The 12,515-nt window shown below is 38.9% G+C and overlaps 1 gene segment (V, D, J or C); it reads right to left on the minus strand.

The window, feature by feature from the left end:
• Positions 1-515: 515 nt before the first annotated feature.
• LOC146548554 (Ig kappa-b4 chain C region-like) lies at positions 516-2,239 on the minus strand. The segment is given in 2 exon segments: positions 516-976; positions 2,208-2,239. A coding segment is annotated over 1 exon segment (255 nt).
• Between the last annotated feature and the right edge of the window lie 10,276 nt (positions 2,240-12,515).

Below are 12,515 nucleotides of genomic sequence, written 5' to 3' on the forward strand. Positions count from 1 at the left end.
GCTGAGGTGTCAAGATGACAAGAGAGCATCCGGCAGTGACAGGAAGTACCGGCCATGAAGATAGAAGACAACGTTCCTTTAAACTGTGTTAAAAGTCATTGTGGTTTTGATTTGACGTGTGTATATATTCTGTCTGTGACGTATGAAGGGGCGTCAGTAATTCAAACCCTGATGCTATAAAAATCTGTGTATGCTTTGATTAAGTCGAAGATTAATTCTTGTCTGCGTACAGATTATTCTTCCCACGTGTGTATTCATTAAAATCATTTGTTTGACCAAGATCTTCTGGACCTGGTTGTTTGTACTCTCCTTCCTCAATTTTTGAACCTTAACACTCTTTAACATAAACTTCGCTTAACTTCATGTATTCAAAGTGGCTTAATTCTACTGACTCATATTGACTTTCTACAGATAGCACACTGGTTTCCAATAAGAATCCTGGAAATCATTATTTAGAGTTTAATATTGACATCACCACAAAGTAAGACAAACACTCGATTCTTATTTAATGTAGATTTTTTTTTATTCTTTAAAACTTTAAACAAACTTTAAACTTTAAACAAAGCAATGAAAAATGAGAGAAGAAATTGGAAAAAAAAAGCTACAGAATGCAGTGTGAAAGTAAGACCAGCATAAAAGTCACATATAGTTCAGGACTGGGGACACTGGTCTCTCATCAGTGGCTCTGAGACCAGAGTGTGGGAGCCCTGGGTGGCCTCACAGGTCACAGAGCCCACCTTCATCCAGTGGTCTGCAGGGAGCCTCAGGGTGCTGCTCCAGCTGTAGAGGCCGTCGTTCTCCTGCACCACGGGGCTCCTGCTCTCCTCCCAGCTGATGCTGCCACTGCCATCCACCTTCCAGGACAGACTCCAGTCTGAGGGGAAGCCCTTGTTGGCCAGACACATGAGCGTGGCCTCCCCCTGTTTCAGCTCCTCACTGGAGGGACCCAGCACCTTCAGGATGGGGCGGGCATCACCTAGGAAACACCAATCAGCTTAGAGGACAGGAACCACAATTTGAATTTCTCCGTTAAGAAGTTTCTGTCAGGTGTTTTTTCTGCTCCACCAGTCATTCACTCACACATTGTTTCACTTCCCTTTAAGAAACCTCTCATGCATATCAGCACAGAGAGAATCATCACACAGTTTGAGCTGAAATATGTTCAAACTACACTGGAAATAAAAGAAGCAGATGTGGAAACATTTACAAAACTATTTTAGCTTCAAAGTCATCCGTTATCTATAACACATCACTTGTTGGAGATAAGAAACTTAATAGCACTACTTGAATGATGTGGATTAATTTCTTTTACTGCTTACATGATTTTAATGACATTTGAAATGATATCTGCTACAACAGAAACACCAGACGTGCTGCACACTGTCAAATGCCCATCTTTAACTTCTGGCAATAAAAGAAGCAGATATGGCAACAATTATACAAGATGTTGAGCTTCAAAAACCTCATGTGAGTTTCAGTCATTTATTGTAGTGCTTTTATGATTTCTAAGCAAATTCTACATTTTTACTGACTAAGTAAAAGACCAGAAATCTTTATCTTCACTCTGTTTAACTTGAGGACAGTTACATTTAATTCATCTTAGAAACAGTGACTGTGATTTCAAACTAGAAAATAATCACAGGCTGATGACAGTTTATATTATTTACACAATGCATCGTCTTTATGTCAGAAATGTCGACATAAAATCTAATTAAAGCTGATGGAGTCAGCCTCCAGTGTACAATGGTTATAATATTACCTCTACATGAATACTTCATTGTTATAAAGCTAACATTTAAACCTCGATGTAGTTTCTTTAAAAACATTATAATCTTACTTCCAACTTGCAGTCTGGTTCCTCCACCAAAAGTCCACCACAGTGATACAAACTCACTGAGCCGCTGCACAAAAACCTCTGACTGTAGAGACACGGCTCTCTGACTCTAACAGACTAAATTAAAACCAAAAGCTCTCAAGAGTTAACCAGACATATATATATCTCAATAATCCTCAAGTCCACTCTGATGTTTTATATTATTTGTTAATATTGATTTTAACATTTATTCTGAAGCTAACTTTGTGTCTTCATGAAAATTGATCTAAAAACTATTTTAATGATTTTTGTTTTCTGGCACACTGAACAGAAAAGTCAAGATAACCACAAGAAAGAAATCTGATACAATAAATGAGGTTTAAGTTCGACTTACTTCCAAATTCCAGTCTGGTTCCTCCACCAAAAGTCCACCACAGTGATACAAACTCATTGAGGCGCCGTACAAAAACCTCTGAGACACGGCTCTCTGACTCTGAAACAAACAAACTCAACCATATGAATTGTTTTTATCATAGCTTTATAACATATTAATAGTATAATTTTAAAATAAAATAAACACAATAAAATAAAGTTCCAAAATTATAATTTGAGAATTTACATTTTATAGTTGTTAAGATACATCACTACAAAAGCTCCCTGTCACAGCTGCAGGTTTTATTGGAAGGACCCAAACGCAGACTCAGATTCAGGGAGTGAGTTTTATTTAACGTAAGCGAAGCACATAACAGGAACGGGTATGGCGTGAACAAATGTCAATGGAAAATGCCTTTCATTGTTAATAAACTTGCTCACAGCTACGCTGTCGTCCGTGCTTGCGTTTGGGTCCAAATCCTCCTCCAGACGATCTGCCTCCCAGATTGTGACATGCTACCTCTATCAGCAGTAACATTATCAGTAAATACCAGTGGCCCAGCTACACTTACAGCCAAAACCATCAGTGCCATAACTTTGTCTCCACCATCTTTGACAGATGTTGTGATTTGCATCAGATCAGTTTTTCTCCTTTTAATTTTCTCTTCCAGTCATGCTGAAAAAAGTTCATCTTTTAACTGTTTTTGACCTTTTAAATGTTTTACTGGCAAAGTCTAATCCAGTCTTCCAGTTCTTGAGTGTAACTTGACAGTAATAAAGTTTTTTTTCTCTATGTTTGATTTAGTTTGTCAGCTGATTGATGATTTCCTGGACCTCATGCTGATACATGCAAGCTCACCTCTTGAACTCAAAATACTTTGTTTCCTCATTATTCCAAGATGAATTACAAAGATAATTTTGTTTCCCCATGAAATGGTTTGTAGTAGACAGTCGTTCAATTACTTTGCACCATTTCCCAGCATCCAGTGTTTATTTCAGAATCCAGCTATCCTCTGTTTCCATTTGAAATTGTAGTTAACACCTTCAATCAGTAGCTCTTCTGTGTTGTTTTAAGTGCAGTACTGTACAAATGGCTGGTGAAATTCTCCAAGAGCTTTGCTGTTTTCAACATAATGTGTAATAACAACCTCATTATAATATATATTGTCATACCAACAGTTACCTGGGTTGCCACTCTGACCAAAGAACACGTGTTGTAAATTTAAGCATTTGCTTCAAACGTCATTAATTCATCATCTCATAGCATATGGCTACTTTTCCCTCTGTGGATCAATCTTCTGACAGACGTTTTCCTAGAAATAACTCCATTACATAAGCAGTCTGATTTGTTGTACTTCTTTAAGTAATAAAGCTTTTTATGAATCTCAATAAAAATATAAATATTTTTATTAATTCAATGCTTTCATTCAATGAAGGCAGATGTTTTTGTGTTATTTATTTTAAAGAACTCAACTATTCTTCATCCCAGATAATCTATAAATTCTTCCTCTTTTACCAACTCTGCGTCATTATAAATTAAACAACATAATTTATGTTTTCAATCAAAATAGCTTTCATTGGTCTGTGACCAAGTGTTCTGTGTTTAATTTATATTTCTTGATTATTGTTATTCATGGTTTTAGTTCTCTTGATGATAATTTGTTTTTCTTTTCAGAAGAGTGACCTTGTGTTAAGATGGACACTACGGATAATATTCATTACAGTTGATCATTTACTATTGACATTAATAAATGAATAAGCCGTTCTGTTAAACACTGAATGACTGATCATTCAGTTATGAGTCACCGATATAATTTCCTAAATTAGCTGTTGGGCCAACAAATTTATATATAAAAAAAAAGCATCAAATGAAAGTTATAAAAAATATTGATGATGTCACACTTTCTATTTCAATCTGTGATCTTATCTGACAGGATTCTGGAGAGGCTGGAGCTTTACCCAGCTGTCCCAGGGTAAGGGGCAGGTTACACATTAACTGTAACTGTAATCCATAAACTGCAAATTAAATTTTGAGTAATTTTTAATATCAATTAATAGGAAACTAAGCAAAAACAGAAAAGACATCATTAATTCAGACAGAAAAAGCACGAAGGATTTCATTGTGTCAGTCAGATGATTTCCATAGAGAGGCACTTTGCATCAGCAGCACCATGCTCCAGTGCTCTGGGAGAGTTTATAGTCCTGAGAGTTGAACACTGGATGACTGACAGCTGTCCTTCATCACAACAGAAGCCACAGAAATCCTCCTCATCAAAAACATGACTTTGATCTGCGTCCTCATCTGGACTCTCCTCTGCTGCTGCTTCACAGGTAAAGTCCAGAGAATCAAACTCCTCTCCTCTATCAACATCTGTCCCTCTGAAATGAAGCCCACAAAACCATGAAGCTGCTTTATGTTTTTGTCTCTGTGTCCTCAGAGTCCAGAGGACAATATACAATGACTCAGCCTGGAGCAGTGAGCTCTGCTGTGGGAGCAACTGTGAGCATCAAGTGCACGACCAGTCAGGATGTTTATAACAACGACTTTTTATCCTGGTACCAACAGAAAGATGGAGGAGTTCCTAAACTGCTCATTTATCGTGCTAGCACTCGATATTCAGGGATTCCAGATCGTTTTAAAGGCAGTGGATCAAACTCTGACTTCACTCTGACCATCAGTGGAGTCCAGGCTGAAGATGCAGCAGTTTATTACTGTCAGAGTCAGCACTATCCTAACAGTCAGTGGGTGTTCACACAGTGAAAAACAGTCGTACAAAAACCTCCCTCAGTCAGACTGAACAGAAACTGAAGTGACTGCTGCAGCTGGAAGATACTGCAGAGACTGATACAGTTCACTGAAGATAAAGGCAGAGGAGGAAGAAGAACAGCACATAAGCAGCAGTATCTACAGAACAGTGTGGAATATTCCAAGGGACACAGGATAGATGTATCTTCTTCCATGAAATAATCTTCTTTTGTCATTTCTTAGTATTTGAACAAAAAGATAACAAAATGAACAAAGAACAAGACTGGATGTGCCTATAACTGAAGAAGAGGTCAGAGCTGCCATCTCATCAATGAAAAATGGGAAATCGCCAGGCTTGGATGGCTTCCCGATTGAGTACTATAAGAAATATATTGATATTTTAGCTCCAGTCTTGCATAAAGTTGACCTTGAGGCACTAAAAATAAGCTCCTTACCGAGTACATTTAATGATGCACTAATCTCCCTTATTCCTAAAAAGGATAGGGATATATCAGAGCAAGGGCAGAGTTTTGGTTTTGGCATTGGTGGGGACGAATAATTCAACCACCGAACTCTGCCCCGTTTCTTTTTTTCTCCTTTTTGTCTTTGCTTCTTCATAAAAAAAGGAGAAATATACTTGCCTACATATCCTATTCTGCATGCTTTTAAACCATTTAAAATTACAATTCATAGTTTTATATGTGAATTATATAATGTTAAATTACTATTAGACAAATGACTAAGTATTTTAGACTTTAGTTATTTCAGCCATATAACGTCTCTTATACATTAGCACTGTATAGGAATTTCTTTTACTTATGTATTAATCACATTATTTTATTGTATGATGCCTTGGCGCCACTAGATTTTAACAAGTCTCACACTCATACAGTAAGACAAATGGTGGGGGTCTAGTAAGGAAGTTGGGGGAAGCAGACACTCCACAGGAAGAATCTTTTGTCTCTTTGGGAGGCAGCAAGGGAGTGTGAACCTTAAGGTGTGAAACAGCTGTGTACTGCCTTTTGTTCCTGGAGAAGGTATTTAACTGAGAGCCATGCTGGGCTCAGGGAGACTCTGCTGACCGTCTGCCCCGCGGTCATGCAGGGACTTCATCAAACTTGGTTGTCTGTTCTTTGTGTGTTTGGATTATAGAATGTTAGCTACCGCTCACCGCTCGTCTGCAGGCTTTATTTAATGGGAAACTTCCACAACAGCACTAAGGGAACACTGAATGACCTGCTGGTTTTTGTCCATAAAACTACTCATCTAAGATTATCACAAAGTAAAAGATCTCTCAGCAAAATAACGCAACGTTTTAGGCACTATTGCCCCGATCAAATCAGTGAGCTGGGATTTTCTAAACATGAACTACTGTTACAGCAACAGACATGGACTACTGGTCCCCCACACAACAACTCAATGTCCACTATGTGAAGGAGCCAAACACATGCCTTCTCCTCTCGTTAAAGTTAAATGTCACCACTATTATTGTCTGTCTGGAAACAGGCCGGGGGTGTCCAAATTCAAAGACTGCGTCCACCTGAGGACCCGGTGTTGTGTCTAGAAGTAACTGTCTGCCAAAAACTGACTTCTGGTATTTGCCAAAAAGTGATTGCTTGTATTTAAACTGCTATAAATAACTTGTTGGTCTATAATATGTGAAACATAAGTCAAATGTATCCCTCATGAATGATATCAAGTCATCTTTAGCAACAAACAACATTCCTGTAACAAGGTAGAAGCTGCATTCAGTTTTTGGCAGTGACTTTTATGTAACCTTTATTTATGCAGTTCAAAAAATTCTTGTTGACTTTAAAAATGTCTCTTTTAAGAGTAATCTGGCCAAGATGCTGAAATTGCAGTAAATGCAAAAATAGTTCTGTAAACATAATTTAAGTGGACAAAAGGAAGCTGATTCATTATAATGTAAGTAAAATAACACAGTTACAAAGATACTTGAGAAACAGGTATTTTTTTCATTTTATATATAACCCCTTTGTAATACCTGTTCATCAAAGTCTATTTAGCAACATACGTAACAACATTACATTCTTTCTATCGGGTTTGTTTTTCTTTACTCGAAGAGATCAAATTATTGGTGGGGACAATTCAATAATCGCTGGATATTGGTGGGGACATGTCCCTTCCGTCCATGCCAAATCTACGCCCTTGTATCAGACCCAGCAAATTACCAGCCAGTAAGCCTTTTAGGAGTTGATTGCAAAATTTTGACAAAGGTTTTGGCCTTCCACTTAGATCAAATGTTACCAGATATCATCAACGCTGATCAGGTTGGTTTTATTAAGAATAGGTCTTCAGGTGATAACATTAGAAGACTTCTATTATTATTTCAAGCTAGCCCCGGTTGCGGCCTTCTCGCTCGATGTCGAGAAGGCTTTTGACCGGGTAGAACGGGGCTTCCTTATGACAACCCTTGCAAGGTTTAGGTTTGGGCCTGGATTTTGTAACTGGGTCAAAACTGTATATTCAAGTCCAAGGGCAGCAGTTTTGACAAATGGATTGGTGTCAGAGTTTTTCCATCTCACTCGCAGGACCCAGCAGGGGTGTTCTTTGTCCCCGCTGCTCTTCATGATATTTCTGGAACCACTGGCCTTAGCTATTCGAGCTAACAGGGATATCAGAGGTATTCACGCAGGGGGTATGGAGCACAAGTTATTTCTATATGCTGACGACATCTTAGCAGTATTAACGGATCCCATCCAGTCTCTACCAGCGCTACTCGCATGCGTTGAGTCATTTTCAAGGTTGTCAGGTTACAAGATAAATTGGTACAAATTGGAAGGCACGCCACTATCAGCATCATGTCACTCTAGATCCATTACTGCATTCAATTTTAAGTATTTACCTTCAGGTATGAATTATTTATGAATATTATTAAACCCAAAATTAGAGGATATTATGCTTATGTGTTTATGTCTAACAATCTAAAAACAGAGATATGTGAAAACTTGAGGACTATATGGCAGAGATATATATATATTTTTTTTTGCGCCTGTCCCGTTTGATTCTTTTGCCATCAGAATTATTGTCTAAAGGCAAAGAAAGATGCCCAATGGATTCACTTTACCAAATGGACCATCCCAGCCTTACAGTATTGGTCCATTTGATTGACCTTTGTTTTTATTATTTATTTTATTTTATTTTCACTTGCTGCACACGGGACAGACATGACTGGGGGAAAGAAAAGGGAGAAAGAGAGAGGTAGGGAAAGAAAAACAGCGGGGAAGAGGAACGGTGATAAAGGGCAAAAAACAAAAACCAACAAAACAGACAAAATACATCTATCAATCACCTGGATCACCTGTTGAGAGAGAAAAAAGAGAAAACAAGCACAAAAAGAGAGAGCTATATAATAAACAACATCATCGCGATGATCTATGGGAATATAACAGTAAGTACTAAATATTAAACATTATTGTGCAGCATGTAACATCGACAGCGCACAGTGTGCTTTGAGGTAGGAGCCAAAAAGGGTGTAGTTTGTATGTGTGAGCACCTGTGAGCGTGAGCGCGGCAGAGATATTTCAGTCATGTAATTTGTAAAGAAGATTGGTGTAGAATTTTGTCATTCTCTGATAAATATATAAGAGAGGCCAGGGGTAAATTTACTCAGTACAAATTAATAGATGCATGGTACTTCACTCCTTCTAAACTTTATAGAATGGGAATCAGTCCCAATAATATATGCTGGAAATGTAGCTCAGATCCAGGGACATTTATGCATGTTATTTGGGAATGTGGGAAAGTTGAGAGTGGAGTATCGGAGCCCCTCGTGGCCTCACAGGTCACAGAGCCCACCTTCTCCCACTGGTCTGCAGGCAGCATCAGGGTGCTGCTCCAGCTGTAGAGCCTGTCTGTCTGCAGCGCCCCGGGGCTCCTGCTCACTTCCCAACCAATGCCGCTGCATCTGCGGCCGTCAACGATCCAGGACAGACTCCAGCCTGAGGGAAAGCCCTTGTTGGCCAGACATGTGAGTGTGGCATTCCCCTGCTCCAGCTCCTTACTCGAGCACTGTCAGGGTGGGACAGACATCACCTAGGAGACACCAATCAGCTTAGAGGACGGGTAACAGGTAGTTTCTGTCAGATGTTTTTCTGCTCCAACAGTCACTCACACATTGTTTCACTTCCCTTTAAGAAACCTCTCAGCACAGAAATATGTCCAAACCACATACAGAAGCAATAAGTGCAACATTTTACAAACCAGTGTCAAAGTCACAAAAATGCAACACACACATGATTTTAAGTGTTACATGAGTTTAGAAAAATAATTACTCACTAAAACTATTTACTTGATAAACAGAGATATTTACTATACATTTAACTTTAATCTGAATATGTCTTTAAGTTTAGTCTGTTTAATTTTATTTGAAGAATTTTTATTCAAGTAAAGTTGTGTTTAACCACAACTTACTATGAAGAACATTGAGAAAAAATCATTGAAGGAACTGTTTTATTGACAGGAAGTAGGTAAAAATTTCAAACATAAATTTAGACGCAAATTTCTGTCAGCCTCCTTGATATATCAGGAAAAACAACAAAATAAAGTTTGGATGTTTTTCTCTCACCCAACAGTCAACAATTGAAGCAAACAAAAGGTATAAACTTGCATCCAACATCCAGTCTGGTTCCGCCACCAAAAGTCCACCACAGTGATACAAACTCACTGAGTCGCTGTAGAAAAACCTCTGACTGTAGAGAGACACGGCTCTCTGACTCTGAAACAAACAAACTCAACAAATCATTCACTCCCTGTGTAATTCTGACAGCTGATGAATCATTCTTTAGTAAAATTACACAGCCTTTATTTTAATTTTTCCATATTGTTTACTCATTTTAATCCTACGTATAAAAAATGTTAACACGTGCAATATTGTAAAAAAAACAAAAAACCTGATCCATCGATCAACCATATGACAAAAGTAAGTAAGTCAGATTTTATTTATGTGGCACCTTTCAAGACAAGGATCACAAAGTGCTTCACAACAAAATAACAGAGCATTAAAGAACAAAGTTTACTAAATTCAAGTCTAATAACATGACATTTGGTTGCGTCTGCGTCCACAGATCTCAGACTCAGAGGGAGAGAGTTCCAGAGTCTGGGGTCACTGTGGTAAAAGCTCTGTCTCCTTTAGTTTTCAGCCTCGTACGATGTACAGTAAGCAGACCCTGATCACAAGAGCTCAGGGACCTGGTGTGGCTGTATGGCTGAAACAGTTTAATGATGTAAGCTGCTGCTTGCCCAGGAAGAACTCATGAAGACAGAGTCCACTTCAAGAGTCTGATTCTGAGTTCAACAGGGAGCCTGTGCAGCTGGATGAACAACACTGTGGACATTGGAGCGACTTTATTCTTACAGAAGTGAACAATTAATTACAGTGATGAAATAAATGAATAACAATTTCCAGTTCAGGGGATGACATAACGGTCCTTAACTTAGCAATTTAAGGGAAGAAACAAGACAGAACGAGAGATTTGAGATTTTAAACTAAATCAATGCAGAGTCAAGAGTTACCCCAAGAGTCCAGATAGTGATGGTAAATTTGATTCTTTTTACTGAATCGAGCTTGAATGAGTCACTCACCAAAATGAATCGGGTTTTTTGAGTCACTGAGTCAGTTGCCCAAAGAGTGCAAAAAATGTACATTTTCACTCAAACTTAATTTGTTTCTCTTTTCATGTAAATCCTACTGCTAAGATGAGTGACTGAAAAAGAAAAACAACTATTTTTATAGAGCAAAAAAGAGCAAAAAAAATTAAGATTTCTAAAGGGAACATTTATTTTATTTATTTTTATTTTATTTTATTTTATTAGTATTTTATTAGTGTCAAATAGCTATGGAGAGCATCCTCACACAGAACATCACATCCTGGTTCGGGAACAGCTGTGTGAAGGACCAAAAAGCTCTCCAGAGAGTGATCCGTACAGCAGAACGCCGCTGCAGGATTGCTCTCCCCTCGCTTCAGGACACCTACACCAGGAGATGCCGGACTAGAGCAGCGCAGATACTGAAGGACCCGTCCCATCCTGGCAACAAACTGTTCCAACTTCTGCAATCTGGAAGAAGGTTCTGCATCATCCAGGCAAGGCCAGAGAGACTCAAGAGGAGCTTCTATCCCTAAGCCATCCGGGCCCTAAACCATAACTGGCTGTTGTTTTTTTCCCACAATTTTAATTATAAGCTAGATATATTTCTACTAATGAAATTAGTTTGCAAACAGCAACAGGGATGAGTCAGTCAGTCAGTTGGGGTTGTGAATCATGATTCACGAGGCAGTAAAGTGATTCTCGAGTATTGAACGATTCGTTCATGATTCGCACATCACTAGTCCAGACACACGATTTAAATGTGATTAAATGGTGCAAAGGACTTTCATTTCACTGGGCACAAATCTGTCCAGGTTAAGTTAAGTTCAACCCCAAACCATTCTTCAAAAAATACTTATATTCAATAACATGTGAGCTGATAGATCCAAGTCCCTGTGTGAGTCAGTCAGTTCATTTCCATAGAAAGGCACTTTGCATCAGCAGCACCATGCTCCAGTGCTCTGGGAGAGTTTATAGTCCTGAGAGTTGAACACTGGATGACTGACAGCTGTCCTTCATCACAACAGAAGCCACAGAAATCCTCCTCATCAAAAACATGACTTTGATCTGCGTCCTCATCTGGACTCTCCTCTGCTGCTGCTTCACAGGTAAAGTCCAGAGAATCAAACTCCTCTCCTCTATCAACATCTGTCCCTCTGAAATGAAGCCCACAAAACCATGAAGCTGCTTTATGTTTTTGTCTCTGTGTCCTCAGAGTCCAGAGGACAGATCACAGTGACTCAGCCTGGAGCAGTGAGCTCTGCTGTGGGAGGAACTGTGAGCATCAAGTGTACGACCAGTCAGGATGTTTTTGTTTGGAACAACAATCACCGTTTACACTGGTACCAACAGAAAGATGGAGGAGTTCCTAAACGTCTCATTCACTCTACTAGCATTCGAGTATCAGGGATTCCAGCTCGTTTTACAGGCAGTGGATCAAACTCTGACTTCACTCTGACCATCAGTGGAGTCCAGGCTGAAGATGCAGCAGTTTATTACTGTCAGAGTTATCATGAGATCAACAGTCAAGATGTGTTCACACAGTGAAAAACAGTCGTACAAAAACCTCCCTCAGTCAGACTGAACAGAAACTGAAGTGACTGCTGCAGCTGGAAGATACTGCAGAGACTGATACAGCTCACTGAGGACACACACACACACACACACACACACACACACACACACACACACACACACACACACACACACACACACACACAAAATGAAGTGATTCATCACAAATTTGTGTCCTACATCGCATGTATGTTGTGTTCAACTTTCAAATATATATTTAACTAAAGAACAAATGTGGGCCATTAACAGATACTAGGATAAGTCCTGTTCATGACCTTTGACCTTAGAGCAAACACTGAATCTATATCAAGATAAAATAATCTGAATCCAAAAATCTGAAAATGTTCCTGATCAGTGAGGTTCAAAATAAAAACAACACACCTGTGAATTTAAGTGTAAACA

The sequence above is a fragment of the Mchenga conophoros genome, linkage group LG22 (genome assembly GCF_057382185.1).
Source record: "Mchenga conophoros isolate Kocher_MC1m ecotype Shallow Benthic linkage group LG22, M_conophoros_male_GT1.1, whole genome shotgun sequence".
In the NCBI taxonomy this organism is placed as follows: Eukaryota; Metazoa; Chordata; class Actinopteri; order Cichliformes; family Cichlidae; genus Mchenga; species Mchenga conophoros.